Raw genomic sequence first — 20664 nt, 5'->3', positions numbered from 1 at the left:
CATACCTCCCCTGTAAAGAAAAGTTTGTCCAGCTGTATTAAACTCTTATGTGTGACTAATGGGAAAATATATCATTGAAGATGTCTCAGCTACCAGGCATCCTGGTTTGTTAATGGTCTGTTGGCACTTGTGTTCACAACTGAGCAACTCTGGTTGCTTTGTTAAATTCTGGCATTTCTACCCAAAACGGTCTTATGGTTACTTGTTTTAACATCTGGATATGTAAAAGATTGTTCAAGTTAAGGTTAAGAAGAAATCTAGGATTTTATCTTGAGAAGTCCCAGCATTGCTTCCCTTGATCACCCGCTTATGAAATAACTGAAGGAAGTTGCTTGCTTTTACTTTTCTGAATCTGATTCAGCAACAGGTTTAAAACTGAGGTCTTTTTATTTCCATTTAAACTGAAAAAAGTACAGAAACGCTGTCTTTGTTTGATGGTGTGCATAAACATTACACTCCCCGTATATAGCAAAAATAGGTTTTATTTATAATTTACATTTCCACAAGTGAAAATTGTACATTTTTTACATATACAATTTCATTCCATTAAATTTTCACGCATCTACAGAATTTTCACACAATGACACCTGAAACAGTGCAGGCAATAAGAAATTTAAATACAAAAATGTATTTATTAACCAAACAGTCGCTGAGGCCCTGCCTCAATTTGAGTGCTTTTATTTCCTATAAAAAGTATCTGCTTTCCAGAATTAACACAGGAGCTCTTCTGTAAAAAAAAAAAAATCAAACCTCATTCTAAACAGACTCATCTGGTTCTGTTTTAACATCTATAGAGGCAGGTGTGCTCTCTTCTGCACAGGCAGCAGGGGTGCCATCAGGTTCTTCTTTCACTTGAGGTGAGTCACAGGACTCATCCGTTTCCTGTTTAACAATGTTCAACATAATATGTAGGGGATTTTCTACAGGGGTCTTGCTGGGAGAGGGTGTGCAATCAGATGATGATGTCTATAAAACAAACATTCACACAGCATTAACACATTGTTCAAACAACCATTTTTTTTTACCTTCTTTTCCTTTCTGTCTCTTTCAAAGCGCAAACATGTGGGCAAGCAGAGCACTCAAAATCCAAACTTCCACTTATTACTTTCTACTTTATCTAATAATACAAAGTTACTATATCATAGCATTACTTTTCCATAATTACTATCAAACGGTATTATCCTCACAGTGATGAAATGCTTAATATGTTACTGTAAAATATTCCCAACTATTCCCCCCACTGTTAGCTCCCAAGTCATAACAAATTTAACATATACTAACACTCATTTTTTCCGTTTCTTAAAATTCTTAAGATTACACATGTTAACAATAAAATCATAATGGCTTCACTTTAGTCTCACCTATATAACACGAAAGCTGTCATGGATACATCATAGCTAACTCTAACTATACATTACAAACTTGCCATTCCCAAGGCATTCCCTCTGATTCTTTGCCTAGGCACATGCAAGAGGAACTGATTCTGCAGACCTGCTCTATATAAAGACAGTGATCAAGCAAACAAACTGAAAGCAAAATAGTTTAAAAATATATATATATGAAAGTAAAGGTTTTCTTACGTTTTGGTAATCTTCATAGCAGGATGGATGGTAAATCTGCAAAATAATTGTTAACCATTTAAATACATTAGGGATACAGTAAAAGCACCAGTCATAAACAGAACAAATCCAAATCACACTATTCCTCCAGGACAACAATGTGTAGAACAAGTATGGTGTCAAATGTGACTGGGAAGATATCTGGTGTATGCTTAGTTAGGAAAAGCCATCATATAAAAACCTTGTTTAGCACAGGGAAATAACTGGACCAAAACCAACACCTACACTCACAGAACATTCACAGAACAGAATGGGTGGAAGGGACATCTGGAGCCAAGCTGCCCAGTACTACATCCTTTGGCTTTTGAAGGCCTCCAAAGAGAAACAGGCTCCACCACTGGGCTCTTTCCAGCACGGTCTCTCTTGTAATGAGGGGCCCAGAAGTGGACCCAGTAATCCAGGCAGACTCAACAATGCTAAGTAGAGAAGATCACCTTCATTTATCTTTTAGCAACATATTACGATGGAAGCCTATTGAGCCTGTACTAATGATCCCAGGACTTCAAGCATGTCCAAAGGTTGAGATATTTATACAACTAGAAGCAGGAAAACTAACAGGGGAGTCCTTCAGAAAAGATGGGTCACTGTGATCTATTTCTGTAATTCTTCTCTTACGCTTTTGTTTTGCTTTTTAATATAAATGAGTGCCACGTAACAAGATTGGATTACCTTCTCATGCATTCTGATAGCATTCTTTAGATGCCACTCTTCCTCTTCCTCATCCCAGTACTGCTCAAACTGCTCCCGGCAGATTTCACACCTCTGAAAGTTATTGAAGTAACATGATAGATACATGGTGTTATTAAAGCCATTACTGAACACCAACATCAAGAACTTGGCTAGTAACAGTCACAAATATATATACATTAAGATAACACGAAAACTACATTTTACCTCCACGCTTCCAAAATATCTTTAAGAAAATGTTAATAGAAATTATTTGAGTACAGTTGGTAGAATGAGCAACAACATTTGTCAATTGAAAAAGTTAAGTCTTTTCCCTTTAACAAGGAAGTCTCAGCAAGACACTCTGTAACAATCTAATGCTGTTTTACTGTCAATTAAGACAATCTGGTGCAGGGATTTAGTTTATTTCATGGCATCTTCCAAAACTCAACTCTGAGTTAGAGTGAGAACTGCACAAAGCATTAACACCCTTCACACTCCTCTGCAAAATAAACAGCGACCTCTGAGAACAAGGCACAAGACTTGAATCTACTTACAGACCATATGGGTTACAGCAGGAAAACTGGAACTCACCTCAACTGCTCCAGCTGGTCCAGCAGGCACACTCTGAAACTGCTTTTCTTTTGCAGCTTTTTCAAAGAACTGGCTTTTTGCACGCTCCTCTAGGTCAGCTATTTCTTCAAACTCAATCCAATCCTAAGGACAATAATTCAATCACAATCACAAACAGCCAGAAATCATTAAAAAATACGTTTGAAAAAAAAAAGAAAAGAAAAATGGAATCCCTGAAGTAACAGATATAATCAGCCTTAGTTTGTTAAACTGAAACAGTCTGCGAAAGGCCATTATACTTCAACTTCCATTTCATTCTTAGTCCAACCAAAGCAGTACGGATAACTCCAAGCTGCTTATTGTTCACCACATAACAGCCTTTTCTTTTGGCAAGTATTTCTGATATATCAAGTAGTTTTCATACATCACTGATCACCAAACTCCAATGGTAATACAACTTCAATCTCAATCCCACTCCATGTATGTGAAACACCAAACCCAGCCCTAATTAACAAGGCCCAGGTCCTGCATTGCTCACCGTTACGCTGTAGTACCACCTTCTGTGTGTAATTTTTCGGCGAACGTCTTTTTTCGAACGGTTCTGGCGATAGTGCCAATCTAAATGGTCTGCATAAACGTCTGTCTTTGAAGTAGTAAATCTCATTCCACACGAGCAGCACTGAATTCCAGTGTATAGTTGATTTATAACACTATCATAACGCCTAGAAAAACAAAAAGAAGTTAACATTTCTTTGGAAAGAAATTGGAAGTTTCTCAGTAAGTTGTTTCAAGTGACCTCAGGAGTAGAAGAAAAGCATGATTGTCCTATAAGGTTAAAGCATTTGACAGTCAAAGCATTCATGTAAGTACATTAAAAAGCATTCAAATAAGCATGAACTACTCACAGTGAACACACTAGCATTGTTATATCACACCTACTCAATCGCCTTGGATTAACCGCCTAGATACCACCATGCCATTATTCCTAGTGCAGAGTAAGCTCATGCTGCAATACGCACTGACTGAGTTCTTCAACTTTAAAGTTCGTGAGGTCTGGGACATCGTGATCACCCTGGTCATCATCCTCCTCTTCAGCTGCTGGCTGTGCCGATGTTTCATTCGCTTCTTTAAAAGAAAGAATTTCATCAAAATTTCAGCTCATTTTCAGAACAAAATAAGGTGCACCTGGATATTATTTTTATTCAAATACTAATAAATATAACCTGACTACGTTAACCTGAATGTGTATAAGAGCTGAGTCAGTCTCATAGCTTTAAAAAGCGTACAAAAGACAGTATGCAACTCCAAATGGCAATTTAACATGACTCTACTTCATCTAAGCTTCTGGCACTAAAATTCAGTATTTAGAGAGAGACAAATATTTCAGAGACTGACAGGAATCTGATTAGAATCACTGACAAGTTATTGAGGTGGGGCACCAAAAAAAAAAAAAAAAGAAATGGAGGCTCTAAATAGCTTAAAAGATACATTTAGAAAGTTAATAATTCACTTTATCACACGCACCAAATGGTTTCCCACAAAGATCCATTTAAGAAAAAAGAATGCAATAGTTCACATAGTTCTTACATTTCACTTTACACTTTAGCTACGCGTAAACTGGAGAGTCAGAATGTAATGAAAGCTACATACGTGCTGAAGTGGAATCCGTTTTTGACAGTTTGAGGATTCCTGTCGACAACAGTTTAGCAAACAATTCGTTGACATCGAGCTGACCAACGTGGTTATCAGGATATGAATGTGGAACTGCTCCTCCTAGGTGAGGGGAAATAAGGTCACAACACTCAAGGAAACCAAAGGTTAGCATAAAAAAAAATAATCACCTCCATCAGCATTTCACAACACTCTTTTCCTTCTACCCCTTTTTACTTCCATTTTTTAACTTCAATCTACTCATCCACTTCAGTTTGCCTCATACGCAGCCTTTGCCTCATTTCTGCCCCTACAACTTCCTTCCTAATGTGTTTTGAAATGCCATCTACCTGTTTTCTACTGAAATTCCCATGGAAAACGTAGTATTTTCTTGTTCTGTGCTTAAAGATCTCATGAGAATCCATCTACTTGTATCATTTACAACTTGATACAAGACTTTTATTACTAACAATTAATATAGTGGGAATGTGTATTCAGCCTGGCCAATTGAGGTGCCCTTCTGCTATGTGAAAAGCAATCCAAAAATTGGTTTCAGTGGTTTTGTTTTGTTTTAAAGTGTAACTACATACCAAAACCACGCAGTTAAAGCACTCACTGCTTGAGAGAAACCCCTGGAGAGATGACAGTACTCCTGAAACCCCACCTACTGCCATCTCACAGAGAAGGATGCCCTTTAGTGTACAAGGACCCACGGCACCATCACCGTACAGCACTAATTTTTGTTGTCATGAACAGAGAACAGTCCAAAGGACACAGAAGGAAGTTAACTATTACAGTACCTGCAGGGTTCTGAACAAAGCTTCCAGGATTTGGTAGATACTGTTGACCTTGGCCATAAGGTCCTGTCTGAGCAGACATGTGCGAAACCTGTAAAATTAAGCATTTATGCAATCTTGGCAAGGCAATTTGTTTTTAATTATTCCATCATTAACCTCTACACACTTCTCAGTACAAACTTTTCTTCTACTTACGCATCCTTCAAGCACATTTTCCACTTAAAGTATTTCAAAGCAATCCTTTTCACCAAAAAAAAAGGGCTAATAACAAAAGAAACTGTTAAACGTTCACCAAGATCACAATGAGGTTTTATCTAATAACTGAGATAGTACCCATGACATGAAATGCATCCTGAAAGATGGATTTTCAGCAAGCCAGCTGCAAGAAACTTCAGAAAGAAAATAAATTTTTACAGCACGCTTGTAGTATGTCCCCTACAACCTCCAATCTACTGGGAGAACAGACATTGTTTTCACTGATTTACAATTACTTTCTCCTTTAGAAGAGAGCGCTTCCAAGAAGCAACAGCAAGGACAACTGACACCATAAAGCCTGCCAGTGCCATGATCATTCTTCAGAAGCTATAGCTTAAAAGTCTGCATCTTTCTCAGCTGCTCCCAAGTTATGGTTGTCTCCAAAAAGACTGCAATTATTTTGGTTCTTTTTAATTCTAAACCTCTCAGAAAAAGTAATTACATATATTCGCTTCAATAATCTGTCATGATTTGTAGGTAACATGCTTTGTGTAAGAGAAAACATCGCATTCTTCCTATTACTTAATTCATTTTCAAATAAAAGATACTGATGTCAGTGCAATATCCTCAGCTATAAAATGGTTGCAAAGAACTGGCTTTTAATTTCTAAAAACAAAGACTTAACAAATAGCAATGCCTGCCCCTTTTTCCTTGAATCATCCAGATACTACTTAAGGGTATTTTTAGTCTGCAAAAAAAATGCTTTTAGAGGAAAAACTGCTAATTTTCTACACAAGAATACTCCTCAATGTAAATTATTTACTAGAATCAGTTATTACCTGATGACCTCCCATTGACATAATATTGAAGTTTCCGTATTGTGAACCTTGAAGTTTGTCGTCAAAGTAATGTCCGGATGCTCTCAATGCAAAATTCTGTGCTCCTGGGCCAGCTGGCCCACTGAAATTTGGTCCTAGTGAACTGTCAAACATTTCAGGCCTTTGGAACTGCATTCCATGAGCTGGTCCGCTGTAGCCCTGTCCGGGATGGTCAACAAACGGACCACTTTGTCCATATGGTGACATCTCTAATCGTGAGGCAGGATGGCTAGCTATATTTTCAAAACGTGAACCATGAAGGCCAAGGGGCAGGTCAAATCTTGAGGCAGGCTGGTGAGGGCCATCAAATCTTTGAGGTATGGCTGCATCAAATCGTGGCTGTGCGGGCTGGCCAGGAGCCCTTTCAAATCTTGGGCCGGGCTGTCCATGAATTCCATAAAATCTTTGCAAAAGAGACAGTTGTCCAGGTTGACCATCAAAGCCAGCATGACAGCCATCAAATCTCGGACCGGTCCGTCCCATAGGACCATCAAATCTAAGTCCACCAACGCCCTGGTGCACTGGTCCATCAATCAACCTGGGCCCTACACCTGGCTGCTCATGTGGCCCCTCAAATCTGAGGCCGCTTCCAGGTTGACCATGGGGCCCCAATGGCTGTAAATGCGGACCCTCAAACCTGAGACCACCTTGACCATGAGGCCCCAAGGGATGACCATGTGGTCCTCCCTCAAACCTGAGACCACCTGAAGGCTGACCACGGGGTCCCTCAAACCTGAGACCAACTCCAGGTCTTTTGAATCTAGGACCACCAACAGGCTGGCCTGCAGGCCCCTCAAACCGCAATGGTCCAAGAGGTCCCTCAAGCCTCAAAGGACCTCCCCCACCAACCTGTCCGTGAGGTCCTTCAAACCTGAGAGCCCCTGCCAGCTGCCCTGGTGGCCCATCAAATCTTAGGGATCCAGCTCCCCCTGCTCCTGCCAGGGGCCCATCAAACTGAGAAGCACCTGCCCCCACCAAAGGGCCCTCAAATCTCAGAGCAGCTTGTCCAGTCGGTCCATCAATTCTAGAACTTGAACCAGCAGTAGGGCTATCGATAAAAGGACTTCTTTGTCCATCTGCCCCAACTCTTGCAGCAGATGGTCTAGATGAGCCATCAAATAAAGGTCTGTCTTCCATTAGTGCACTTATTCTTGGCTTTGCTTCTATGCCTCCAAATCTTGACCCTGGACTGTCAGGAAATGGTTCTTTATCTGGATCTTCGTATCTAGCTCTTTTGAAACGTTCATTGAATGGTGATCTTGGTTCATCTCGAACACCTGAAAGAGGAGAAAATAAAAGATAAGGCACTGTACAGAGAAGGACCTAGGTGTCCTGGTGGACAAAAGGTTGACCATGTATCAACAGTAGGCCCTTGTGGCCAACGAGACCAATGATAAACCTAGAGTGCGTTAAAAAGAGCACGGCCAGCAGGTCAAAGGAATAATAGATGAGGTCAGGCTCTTTTCAGCAGTGCTCAGCGACAAGATAAGGTGCAATGGGAACCAAACTGTAACATAGAAAGTTCCATAAAAACATAAATAAAAAAGACAAAACACTTTACTCTGAGGGTTAAAGAGCACTGGAACGAACTGCCCAGAAAGGTTTTCCTTCTCCAGAGATAATCATAATCTGCCCAGACACTTTCCTACTCTAAGGTACTTGCTTTAGCACTGGGGCGTTGGACTATGTATCTCCTACAACTCAACAATAACTACTTGCAAAAAGATTGCAAATTATTTGACATCTGTAAAATAAGGCAAAAATGCATACCAGATTTCCCAAGCAGCTGTCTTTCTTCACGGTTATCAAACCTACAGACTGCATCACCATCGATCTTCTGGAACTCTGTTGTACCTTTTCCCTGCTGTCTGAGAGCATCTCTGAATTCATCTGATTCTCCCCAGTTGTCGTAAGGGTCGAAGTTTTTTGAACCTCTTCCTCCTTTAGTAGCATTTTGTTCCTCAAGCCTTTGTCGACCCTCCAGAGGTGAAAGGTTATCAGCAAAGGGTCTGCTGGTGCCACTTACAGGAGAGTGCCGTCTTGATCTTTCTCCAAAGGGTTCTTTTCTTTCAAACTGCACTCCACACTTTGCTTTCGCTTGCTCACAGTCCACAGAGAGCAATGCATCAGGTACATGATAATCCAAAATATCATCAGGATCCAAGAGATCAAGTCTTGACAATGAATGCTGAACTTGTGTCCTCTTCAGTTTAGTTTTATGCTCATAGTATGTTAACTCCGCATCCGACAGAAGAGGCTTCCTTTTCAAAGAGCCTTTTTCATCTGTAGGGCTATCCCACACATTACATCTGTGCTTTCCTTCCTGGTACTGGAACAGCTGTCGAATCTGATGAGCTACCACAAGGAACTCGTCTTGTGTTATTTCACCAGATGCTAAGCGGTCATTGGCCTGTAACATAAAGTTTGGATTTCTAAGAAGAAAAGCAAAGCACAACTATATCCAAGACACCTCTACAAATCAATCAATCAGTATTACCTTTTTAAGTAATTCTCTCTTGCTTGCAGACGTCAGTTCTTTGGGAATTTGCAAATTGGCATCCACACTTAACCGGTGTTGCTGTTTCGGTGCTCGGGGTGACAGAATTCCTTTAGCAGCAGGCCAGTTTTCTCGGTGTTGTTGGTGAGGGGATTTACCAACTGCTTGGTGTTCTTCAGTCTGCTGAGAGCTGTGAATAGGAACACGTTTAAAACACAAGTTAGTTATTTATTCAGGATGTATTACATCTCTATCAGAACCGATCATGGTAAAACATCACTATCGATTTAGAAAGTATGCATAATTGCCATTTTTTACTACAAGCAAATTATGAATCTCAATCAAGAACTTCTGTCAGCATGGGCTGTCTGAATGTTTCCTCCCAAACCTAACTGTACTTCAGCCAAGAGCAGAATTTCCACTTACTTCAGAGAGAATTTGTTCGAAATATGGTAACTTACTTTTTATTTTCCTCCCAACCAGGTTTCCACCTCTTGCATGCTTTGGATCCCTGCCAATTCTCTGCATTCTCCTTTGGATCAGGAGAACCTTTTGTAGAATGCTGGCTTGCTGTTTCTTGGGGCCTGTCTTCTTGGCTTTTTTTCACCCTCCTTGGATCTTGCACCTCTTGTTTAACATTTCGCTTATTAGAATTTCTTTCATCTCTTGCCCCTTGTGAGGCTTCTTCAGCATGAGACTGTTTAGCGCCAATCAGGCATATCTTTCCAATTTTAGGAGTTGAAGAAGTGGGAGATAAACTCCTGAGTCTTCTTTTGGGTGGTCTCCTCTCTCTTCGTTTTGGAGAATGTGTAGATGGTGACCGTGACTTAGGAGAACGGGATCGTGACCGTTTTCTATTACTGGATCTCCCTTGTTTTCCACCCTGTTTTTCTGATTCTTCTGTAGTCACGTCTTGTTTCTGGACAACACCATTAATTGTTTTATTCCTGCTGCCTACTGGTCTATGCTCAGATGTCTTATGCTCATCTTTTTCTTTTTTCTCTGTATTTCTCCTCTTTTCTTTCACCTCATCCCCTTTGCTCTCTGGCTTTTCTTGAAGATGTTTTTTCAGTCTTGGATCCCGTTTACTCATTTCAGATACTTTTGTGCTTTCAGATTCTTGGGTTTTAGTATCTTTAGTATTGGGAAGCTTGTTTTTCAAAGGAGATGGAGATTTAGACTTTGTTTCCAACTGATCAGGTTCTTTCTTTTGTGGTTTTTCACCTGCTTTCATTTTCTCTGGCTTTGTTGAGCTTTGTTTTTCAGACTGGGATGTTTTGCTCGCCTTGGTATCAGACTGACCAGATGCGCTTGGTGGAAATTCTTTCCTATGGGACTGATCTTTAGCATGAGAAGAATGTTGTGACATTCTATTAAGTCGAGGATCTCTATTTACTATTTTGACATCGTGAAGTGGAGGACTTGAGGATGGTTTGATCTTCTCAGACTGTAACGAAGCCTGAGTAGGCGTCTTAACGGCCACGTGAGGTGTCTGGGACACATGTGGCTTGGAAGGCGCTGGAACTGAAGGTATAGAAGATGATCCTTGCTGAACACTAAGAGAAACAGCCTGAAATAAGGTGACAAGAAAAAAAAAAACCTAGCATTAATCTGTGTGATACAACACCTGCACAGAGATGATCGTGTTCTGTTTTGAAAAGAAAGATGAAAATAGAAATGTTTTGAAGTAGTTATCAGACTAATCCATTTAACTGAAAATGACCCATTCATTCCTCATCGCAGCAATTAAAATAACATAGTACCAACACAAAAGGCGAAGATCAAGTACAAAGTCAATACTACAAGGTCAACGCAGCAAAAAAATCAACAAAAGCACACCTCAATACAGCTTTAGTTTTTCTATACATTCCTCATTTCCAAGACAACTAAACAGCCAAGCATGTTTATATATTTTCATTTCTACACTTCTACGATATTTCTCTTTAGTATCATCAACTTTCAACACAAGATGACTTTCAATTATGAATGTAAAAACAAAACAGGTTTAACTGCCACCGCCTTCAGATTGTGACAGCCACCACCCTCAATGTCACCCTCAGATTGTGACATCAAACCAACCTGACGTAATGAAGACAGAAACTGCCTTGACATTTCCAACAATCAGGATTCCCCGTTCCTTATGGAAATACTCAATTTTCTAAGCGCAAATGTATTCAAAAAAAGCCTTGTTTATGGTGAGCCACAAAAAGAGGTGGAAGACACATCACAGGCAGACATAATTTTCAAGATGAGAACAAAAGACCACAAACCTTTTTTAACCTGTTCTGAATGTAATCCTTAAGATTTTTATGTAACAATTACTGGTCTAGAGGACCAGATCAACTTGCACTACTCTAGTCCTAAAACAGCTCCTCTTGTCTAAACTTAACTGCAGTTACCAGTATAGACGCTAAGGTACGACCAAACAAAGTGAGACCGAACTATGGACCATTCACCAACTATCCTACTCACCAACTGTGCTTTAGTCTGTTCCAACTCCAGCATTTTTTGCTGAAGTTCTAACAACTGTTTTTGCTTCGCAAGCAATTGCTGCCTTATCAGTTGCTCCTGTGTCAAATTCTTTTGTATTTCTGGAACAGCTGGAGGAGTAGAGGCACCAGAAGTGACAGCAGAGGTAGATGCAGTAGATTCCTCTGGCTAAAAATAGAACATAAGGTTACATTCAACATCTTAATGGATCCAGCTAACTCCATCTCTCTTAACTGCTAGTGTGATACAAAACTGGGACTTAGCTTGCACAAGTTAATGACTGCATTTTTTATGCAAAATACAAACAAAACAATTTCTGCTCCTCTAGGAATTGCCTACTGTCATAGGATTAACTGTGCCACCATGACAGAATATGGCATTTAACATAAATGTTTGGAAATCTAGAATTCAAGTTATAAATACTTTCAATAAGCCCCTTAAATACTGAGTCCATAAATTCCTCTTGCCTGTCTCCAGAGATCAGATGCTTTATTCTTATCACACTACGTTTGTCAAAAGCAGCATACAAACAACAAAAACAACACGTACTGCCATCTGTTCATACAGTAGGTATAGAGACTTACCGATTTATTTAAAAACTTAGGATTCACATGGATGCTAGAAGTATTCACATTTGGGGGCAGAGGTTTAATTGGCCAAGCAGGATCTAATGAGTTGACTCTGACGTCAAGTGCATACAGTTTCTTCAAAGGAAAAATATCGTCCCATGTGGAGCGTAATTTAAATAAACTTTTCCTAGTATTTGCATCCACCTAAAACAATAAAACAATTCTATGGCTTGTTAAGTTAATATAAAACAACCTATACTTTTATGTAGAACTTAAGATCTCATATGCTTTATATTCTTACCAAAGTTATCATTTTAACACAACGAACTGGCTACAAAGAACTTGTAAGTGGTGTAGATTGATACATCTACACCAACAGAATCGGTAACAGAAGTTCAAATGCGGACATGTGAAGGTTTAATTGTGTATTACCGTTCTCTGAGAATTTTCTTTCAGCTTTTCCATTACCAAAATTCTCATTTTACTTGGCCAATTTCTGTCAAAAAAAATACAGCGACAAAAATATCCAAAGAAAATGCCTCTGAAACAATACAGTAACTCAAATGTTCGTGCTGAGCGGCACACAGCAACAACAACCAAATCAGAGAACAACAAACTTTCTGAACAGAGAAAGTGTTTTGTTGAGCTGTTTAATCACTGAAGGTTTTTTTCCCCCTAATAAATCCAACAAAAGGTGTATGAGTCAAAACGAACTCAAGTACATTTCCGTTCAACTGCAAAATCAGACCCATAAATCAAGCACTAATAGTGCTACAACCCATTTTCTCTTTGCAATCAGATGTAGCAATTAAGCTCAAAACTCACATTAAAGAAAAAATTCAATTAATCTCATAACTCAAGTAGTTAATTTAAACAAATGGAAAACATCTGCTGACAAAACACATGCTGCTGCTAGCTCAACCATTACACATTGACCCTTTTTTTTTGGCTTTTCAACCTTTTTCGGGCTACAGTTTTATTTTAGGTGTCACATTAAGACACGTTGTCCAGAAAGTTCAGAAGTTCTTTGAAAAAGAGGGCAGGAACTTCAATAAAAGTAACTCATACTTAGCTAATATGGGTGGGAGGTGCCTCTACACAACTTTCAGTGTGAGGGTATCAAGTTCACTGCTGCCATGACTGAGCCAGTTTCTGACATCGCTAAGTGTTTAAAGATACCTTCAGTGATCATTTACTGATAAAACAGAATCTCTAGCAATGTCAGGGTGAGAATTTCATCTTGCGATATCATGAGTTATCTAAAGTGACTGACACTTTACATATTTAATATCAATTTAATAGTTCTAGTTAGCTTATTGGACAGTTAACTACAAAACTCAGCAAATGAATTACCCAGAGCTTCAGCTGCAAGTTTAAATGCAACTATGTGAAAGAACACAAACCAATATTGGAAAAATAAGTAAATGCCTGCCTATCTACTCTATACAAAGGAGTTCAATATCTCTGAGCTCACTATTACAATCTACCCCTTATTTAGTCACTCATTGTACACCTGAAAAACAGATATAAAACATTCTGGGATCACAGATCCTCGCTGCTATGCAATAACAAATACACCAAAGCTCCACTTATCTCATTCAGATGCAGTGCCACTTTGTTATGTTAGGGCATACAGGAAACCACAGAAATTAACCATTAATTCAACTTAAACCCACTCAAGTCCAGTCTTTCAAAAGCCGGACTTGGATTTGCCATTCTCATTGAGGAATAAGCACAATTACTTCACTGGGTTTAAAGACTTAGGAAAAAAAAAAAAAAAGTGAATACATTTGGCAGCAATTTTCAACACTGAATGAAATTAAAATGGGTATCTTTAACGTAACAAAGCAATAATATACTCTCACAACCTCCCCCCCTCGCCCATCATGTTTTTTAATCACAGACCACTTGAAGAATATCAGCTGCTAGTGGTATTTGTTGCAATTTAAGCACCCATTTTTCACACCAAAAATTAAGTGAATCAGACAAATCTAACTCAGAGAGCTCAGAAAACCTCTAAGAAACTGATTCTCAATATATTCCTGACACAAAGACTAACTACTTCCTTAAAAAATAAATCAGCAATTCATAATTAACTGTTCTACTAACTTAACTTACAGGCTTGACAACAGCAGGAATGCCCTTCCACATTATAGATACAGTATTTGCCATTCATAAAAAGCAATTAGTTCTTCTGGTTCGGTACCCAAGAAAACCCAAAGCTGAGAGCATGTATTTATTTTACCAGGAACAACTTTGCTTAAATACAGAACTTTTCTGAAAGTGTATATATACCTTTTCAAATACACAAATAAATGTTGCAACTAGGTTTTTAGTAAATGCAGTAAGATACTCTCTTCCAACTTGCTTGACAATTGAATCCATAAGGTACATAACAGGAAGCTTCTCTGACGCAGGAGCCTGGAGTAATAAGAAGAAACTGAGAAGTTTAGTACAACAAAGACATACGTTAAACTATATATAAAGGGATTACCAATCCCAGAAATACAGACCTCTCTTTTGGGTTGCCACTATCCACACCAAGGGATTTGCTTGGGATTTTGGTTTTGGTTTATACAAAAACTTAAAAACTTAAATCTGGAAAATCAATACTCAGTTCAAAGTATAATGCGGTGGGTCTACCACAGAGAAAAGGAACAACTTGGGTTAATCCTGTTTGTCTCAAAGCTTTGGGGTGAAAAAAGGGGAAAAAAAAAAGAAAAAAGAAGCCCACAAGACAGTATTACTGCTAGTGTACTGAGTGCAGCCTTTCAAAACCCACTGGAGAAAGTAACTTGAAATGAGCAGGAAGCCATCGCTAGCACTTCAAGGAACTTCTAAAAAATATTTTATCACTTGGACCTCCCGAATGCTGCTTTTCTCCATCTCACGGAACACAAATCAGACTTCCTGCGAACAGCCCGAGTTAGAGAACTTCGGTAGTAGCAGATTATACGTTGAACATCACAGTCCTTTCACAAGCCACACGCAGAAAAGGTCACAACTATATCACTGTAATCCAAGGGAACGGAGCAAGCAGTCCCAGTCTCTGTTGGCACTTCATGTGTTTGGGAGTAGTTAGAAGTAATCACACAGAAATTAAGGAAGCCTACTTCAAAATGTGACAGCATTAGTTTAGCAGTGCCCTCCTTCCAACATCAGCTACTCAGGTGGCACAGTCTAAGAACCGTGACTTCAAAAGAGTTGGGTTATTTAAGTCTTCATTTTTTGGTAATGTTTATTATGTTCTCTAGCCCACGTTCCAATAACCACACAAATGGAATCCCAGATTTGAACCTCTTGTTTTCAGGTGATCTAGACAGTACCCCCTAAGCAAAGAAAGAGACCCACACAGAGCTAAACCAACAGCAGGGAGGCTCCGCATACCACCAGAACACACAGAATGCTAACGCTGAGCTCATCACCACAGAATTCCCACTCTTCTTTCAAATAACGTATGAAAGCTATTGTTGGAAATGTGCGGCTTTGGTTTTTTTTTTATTAGTTTCCTAAAAAAAACTTAAAAAAAAAAAACAACTGAAAATCAAACCATAATCAAACCCCGAGTCACAAACTTGCAAAGAACAAAAAGACTTTAAAAACCAACTTTGTACACAAAATGGGTCTCAGAAACAAACTCTGCACTATACAATGGTAAATAAAAAGACAAATACATATTTCACACTTTTTATTTACATATTTTTTTATCATAGCAGTCACGCATCTCAGAGCCATTAATTCAGTCGTAAAGCAGAGCACTCCAGTTTTACACTAAACAAAACTGCCTCCAGGCAACACTTTTTAAAAGTGGCTTACGCAAAGGAGAGCACTTTCCCCCAAAAAAAACAAGTAAGAAAACTTGCCTTGAATAAACCACAGTCACAAATAGTAACTAAGGCAAAACTAACCATTGATACAAGATTAAAGACAGCTTTCAAAAGAAGGAGGAAAAAAAAATTAAAAACACACTTCAGAGCAGGCTCTAAAACACCCAGAAATGAAGAAATTTGACAGCATTGATATTTATCACATGTTATATACATCCACCACTGCCCTTTAGGAGATATAATGGTGAGATCTATTCGATTATGACGTCACCTCCCCAAGGAATGGCAAAGCTTGGCCACTGGTAGCATTTAAAACTAGACTGGAAGAGGTCTGTGGAACGCTAAAGAGCCATCCTGCATTGGTAGAAAGACAGATTAAATAATGTAAGAGATCTTCCCCTCCCCAGCATTAAGACAATACAATTCTCACCATTATAAACAGTGATTTAAAGCCAAAGGGGGGAAAAAAAGGCCTATATTAGAGGGAGCCTGGTATTAGAGGGAGCAAGGGAGACAATGGGGAAGGGGTGACTGGCAAGAACACACAGTGGATTGAAGAAATAACCCTTTTCTTACAGAAAGCTGCAATAGAAAGGTACAGTAACCCCCCACCCCGCCCCCATCTGTGTTCTGAGGCTGACTGATGTCAGCAACTGCCTGGGTTGGGCTCAGAGGGAGCCTCCTCTTTCCCTTCCTTTTCTATCACGTGCCTTTCAGACGCCATGTTAGGATCCTACAGGCTTTTCTACACAGTCTGGGAGAATTTCTTCTTCCCATCCTCACCAAATCAAACTCGCTAACCAAGACACGTGAAGATAACACAGCACTTGCTTTACTTAGGGCAAACAGCCACCTGCAAGCCAAATGGGTTACCCCAAGCCCACATCGCTTTCTCTAAGCAGAAAACACAAGAATCACCCGACCAGCAACACACACACTTCCCTACTAAGAGCAGATGATCGCCTTTCACCTCAAAACTTCCCTGCAAGATCAGTCCCCCACCCTTACTCCTCCAGTTAATATCTCACTGGGAAAATAACCTTATCTTTCAAACTACAAACAATACTTTAAAATAAATCATTATAATTAGCCTTTCTAAAGCAGATGATTTCTGTGCTATAAACTCAACCTTATTTATATTCCTTCACGCTACCTGGATATAAATTGGGGGGGGAAACAACAAACCTGCACAAGGTCAGGCTCTCGATAACGAGACTTATAAAATCGTTATCTACGTTAGAAATTGCTAAATTCAACGGTTTCGACACCAGTTTAAAGGGGAAAACTCAGTTCCAAGGGCGAGGCTCTGCCCAGTCACGGCCGGGCCGCCATGTTGCATCTGTTACCGAACCCAAGGGACCCCAACCCGTCCGGGTGCCCTCGGGTCCCCTGTTCCCTACGGGGTGTGGGAATAAGGGGCAGCCCTCAGCCTGGCCAGGAAGGGAGGGGTAAAAGGCCGCTTAGGGGAGGGCCATGCTCCCTGCCGAGCCACGCTGTCCTCCGCTTGCTCCCAACGACGACCCTCAGGCCTGCTGCCCCCACACCCCCTCCCTCAGCTCTCCCTGCTCCCCCCATTGCCATCTCTGACCCTGGGAGCACCTCACTCGAGGCCCCGAGCCCTGCTCCCCTTCCCTCCCCCTCCCAGCCTCGGCCCCGCTGCCTCCCTCTCTCGGGCCCTCCTTCTCTCCCTGCCTCCTCCGTCCCTCAGCCCTTTCTCCTGACACCGGCCAGTCCCCCCAGCAGTATAGGTAGGAGTAGTAGGCGGTTGAATATAAAACCTTGGCGATTTGCGCCTCGATCAGGGAGACGATGTCCTTGGCGAAGGGCACGTTCTCCTTGGCCAGGATGGTCAGCATGTTGATGTGAGGTTTGCTGTTGAACGTCAGGTCCTCCAACAATGACTGGTAATCGCGGCACGTGTCCTCCCGGGCCTCGCTGCTACCAGCGCTGCTCTCCGGGGCCGACATGTTCCTCCGACCGGGGCCCGCACCAGGACCCGACCCACCGACCGACGGCCCCCTCTCCGCGATTCCCCTGCCGCCTCCGCCGCCGAGCGACGCTTCCCCCCCTCCGCTGCTGCTGGGCTCCTCTACCGCATCCTCCGAGCTGCGGCTCCGCTGCTTAATGACGCTGCTAGTGCCGTCCAGATCGCCGATGCGCTTCCGACCACCGCCAGCTCAAGTCTCAACGCTCACAAAATGGCGGCGGCGGCTACGGCTCGTGAACCGCTTCCTCCAACCGTTGCGTCATGTGAAATTGGGCTGAGGGAAAAAAGGGGCCGGCAGCTTGGAATGCCCCTTTTGTTCGCTCAGCGCGTCCCCATTGGGTGACGCTCAACCGCTCCGCATGCGATTGGCTCGACCTGAAGAACGTGAATGTGATTCGCTGGACCATCTCAATCTACAGATGATTGGTTGCTATGGCCAAAAACCCGCCCTCACCTCTGCGTTCAGACTTACGATTGGTTGTTTTTCCCCACTCCCCTCCTCTAACTCCCCGGGCCAATCCCTCCCGCCTTCCCCTTCAGCCCTCAGTTCTGATTGGTGCTCCGCTGTGATCCCGCCTTTCCTCCTCACCCTCCACAGAGTCACACAGAATCAGTCACAGAATGACCCGGGTTGGAAGGGACCTCAAGGATCATGTAGTGCCAACCCCCTGCCTAGCAGGGCCACCAAACATAAACCTTTACTAGATCAAACATACACATTTACTAGATCAAACATAGATCTTTACTAGAACAGGTTCGCTATTGGCCAGCCGTTGTTGTGGTAACGCGGCTTTCCGTAGTCGTAGTAACAAAGCCTGCTCATGATATTCTCCCAAAGATAATAATAAAGCTTGTGGAAATAAACTCAGTGGCGAAGTGTTTTCTCCACAGCCCTTCCAAAATGCTGCTCCTTTATGAGGAAACAAAACTGAACTTGATGCCTCTATGAGACAGGCAGGGCAGCCAGGCCTGATAGGTAGATAGAAATACTATCATAGAATCACCAAGGTTGGAAAAGACCTAAAGCATCATCCAGTCCATCCACCTACCACCAGTATTTGCCCACTAAACCGTGGTAAGAAGCCATTCAAGAATTAAGTACTTTCCCAAACATCTAAGGTTGCAGATACTACCAGAGTAAAACACCGTAGGTTTTCAAACATCAGTTTAATTACATGTAGATTACCTCACTGTACTGTAGGTTTTCGAACATCAGTTTAATTACATGTAGATCACCTCACTGTACATGAGCTCAAGTCCTTTGTTCTCCAGCCCAGATTCACTTAAGGAAGCAGACGGTGTTTCTCTGTGGTTCACAGAATCACAGAATTATCAAGGCTGGAAAAGACCTGGAAGATCATCCAGTCCAACCATCACCGATACTTCCTGGCTAAATCATATTCCTCAACACCACATCCAAGCGTTTCTTGAACACTCCCATGGTCGGTGACTCCACCACCTCCCTGGGCAGTGCATTCCAATGCCTGACTACCCTTTCCGAGTAGTAAAATTTCCTCCCAAAGGAGGAAATACTGTTTTCCCCAAAGGGGAAAAGGAGCCCTGCAAGGGGAAAAGGAGCCCTGCAAGGGGAAAAGAGCAAGGAAAAGCAGCCCTGAAAGAGAAAAGCATTACAGAATTGGAAAAGGAGCCCTGCAAGGGGAAAAGGAGCCCTGCAAGGGGAAAAGAGCAAGGAAAAGCAGCCCTGAAAGAGAAAAGCATTACAGAATTGGAAAAGGAGCCCTGTGTAGAGAGTGTTTTTTACAGCTAGCTGAGAAGTGTCGTAAACACAGTGCAGTTAATCAAGCAGCCATGCCACCTGCAAGGACAGTGAGATCAACAGGATGCCCTGGGATGGTGAGAAACTAACCATGGTTTTGTGAACTCGGCAAGGGAGTAACTTTCAGGATGATAACAAGAAGCTGCAAAGATACTCGGGGATGGTATGTAATTGGGAACCAATGAAGAGCTCCACATTTGCAATATGTATGAGCTAATTATCCGTATTATAAAGGTACACGCAGCCAAGGAATAAACGAGAATAGCTGATCATATGTCAATGACAGGTGTGGTCGTCTGCTTTTCTCCCGCCTTATGTGGATCGTCATTTTGAGGCTTCCCCAGTGCTCAAGGAACAGCCTATGGTTAATGTTTGGAATATGGCTTTTGGGCTTTGGGACTGTTCCCTACCACTGACAACTTGGGGTTGTGAATATGCTCGTATTTCCACAGGGACTGGCCCTATGTGGGTTCCAGCATGATATCTTCGGTCTCATCTGAAGGCAGAAAATAGCATCCAGCCTTCATAGTAATTGTAATTGTGTGTTTCTTACTTAGTGATATTGCTTTGTAACTTGCTGTGTTATAGATAATATTAGTAATAGTTTGACATAGTGTGTGATTTTCTGTTTTACCAATGCAGTCTCAAGATTTAGAGTTTAAGGCATTAGCTAGGATGTTGTGTGCTTCTTCTATTTTAGTAATAGATCAGATGTATATTAAACAGGATTTGATCTAATCAATACTAGAATCTACAGGAATAGCTCTTTTAATGTTTTAGTACTGTTTGGTTATGATGTTATTAGCCTATTAGTTAGCTTTTCTTAATTTGCAAAGACAAAACCTGGAAAGGAATCCCAGACAAAGAGATGACCCTGTAACATAGAATAGATATCTCTCTTACATCCAACTAATTGGGATTTTTGAAATATAACCATGCATCGTTTTAGACAAAAGTGCATGCTAATAGAACTAAATTTGATAGTTTATTCTGTTTTCCAAGCAGGTGTTCCACTTGGGCTCTATATCACGCACTGGCCATGCGGATATGGTGTACAACTGGAAGAAATCCTTCAGACCCTGAATGCAGGAGAGAATCTGTGATGGGTGAGAGAGGAAATGTGCACCTTGAAGCAGGGG

The 20664-nt window shown here is 41.2% G+C and overlaps 1 protein-coding gene across 4 annotated transcripts; it reads right to left on the bottom strand.

Annotated features, from left to right (window-relative positions):
• Positions 1 to 464: 464 nt before the first annotated feature.
• On the bottom strand, positions 465 to 17798 carry LOC146753026 (pre-mRNA cleavage complex 2 protein Pcf11-like). Of its 4 annotated transcripts, none has more exons than XM_085531219.1 (16): positions 17540 to 17797; positions 14230 to 14355; positions 11950 to 12138; positions 11348 to 11533; positions 9337 to 10445; positions 8876 to 9065; positions 8149 to 8788; positions 6340 to 7655; positions 5309 to 5396; positions 4509 to 4631; positions 3878 to 3983; positions 3397 to 3580; positions 2880 to 3002; positions 2289 to 2381; positions 1581 to 1616; positions 465 to 882 (listed from the first exon to the last, which is right to left on the bottom strand). In XM_085531219.1, exons 1-16 carry the CDS (start codon positions 17726 to 17728, stop codon positions 757 to 759), a joined length of 4824 nt encoding a protein of 1607 aa, XP_085387345.1. In that variant the 5' UTR covers positions 17729 to 17797; the 3' UTR covers positions 465 to 756. The 4 variants fall into 4 exon arrangements, with proteins under 4 accessions (XP_085387345.1, XP_085387344.1, XP_085387347.1 ...); XM_085531218.1 differs by having other exon boundaries at positions 465 to 966; positions 3878 to 3980; XM_085531221.1 differs by having other exon boundaries at positions 465 to 966; positions 17540 to 17796.
• Positions 17799 to 20664: the final 2866 nt, after the last annotated feature.

This window comes from Coturnix japonica, unplaced genomic scaffold (genome assembly GCF_054131305.1).
Source record: "Coturnix japonica strain WE unplaced genomic scaffold, WE-NBRP24 Scf040, whole genome shotgun sequence".
NCBI lineage: Eukaryota > Metazoa > Chordata > Aves > Galliformes > Phasianidae > Coturnix > Coturnix japonica.
This window is presented reverse-complemented; position numbering and strand designations above follow the sequence as displayed.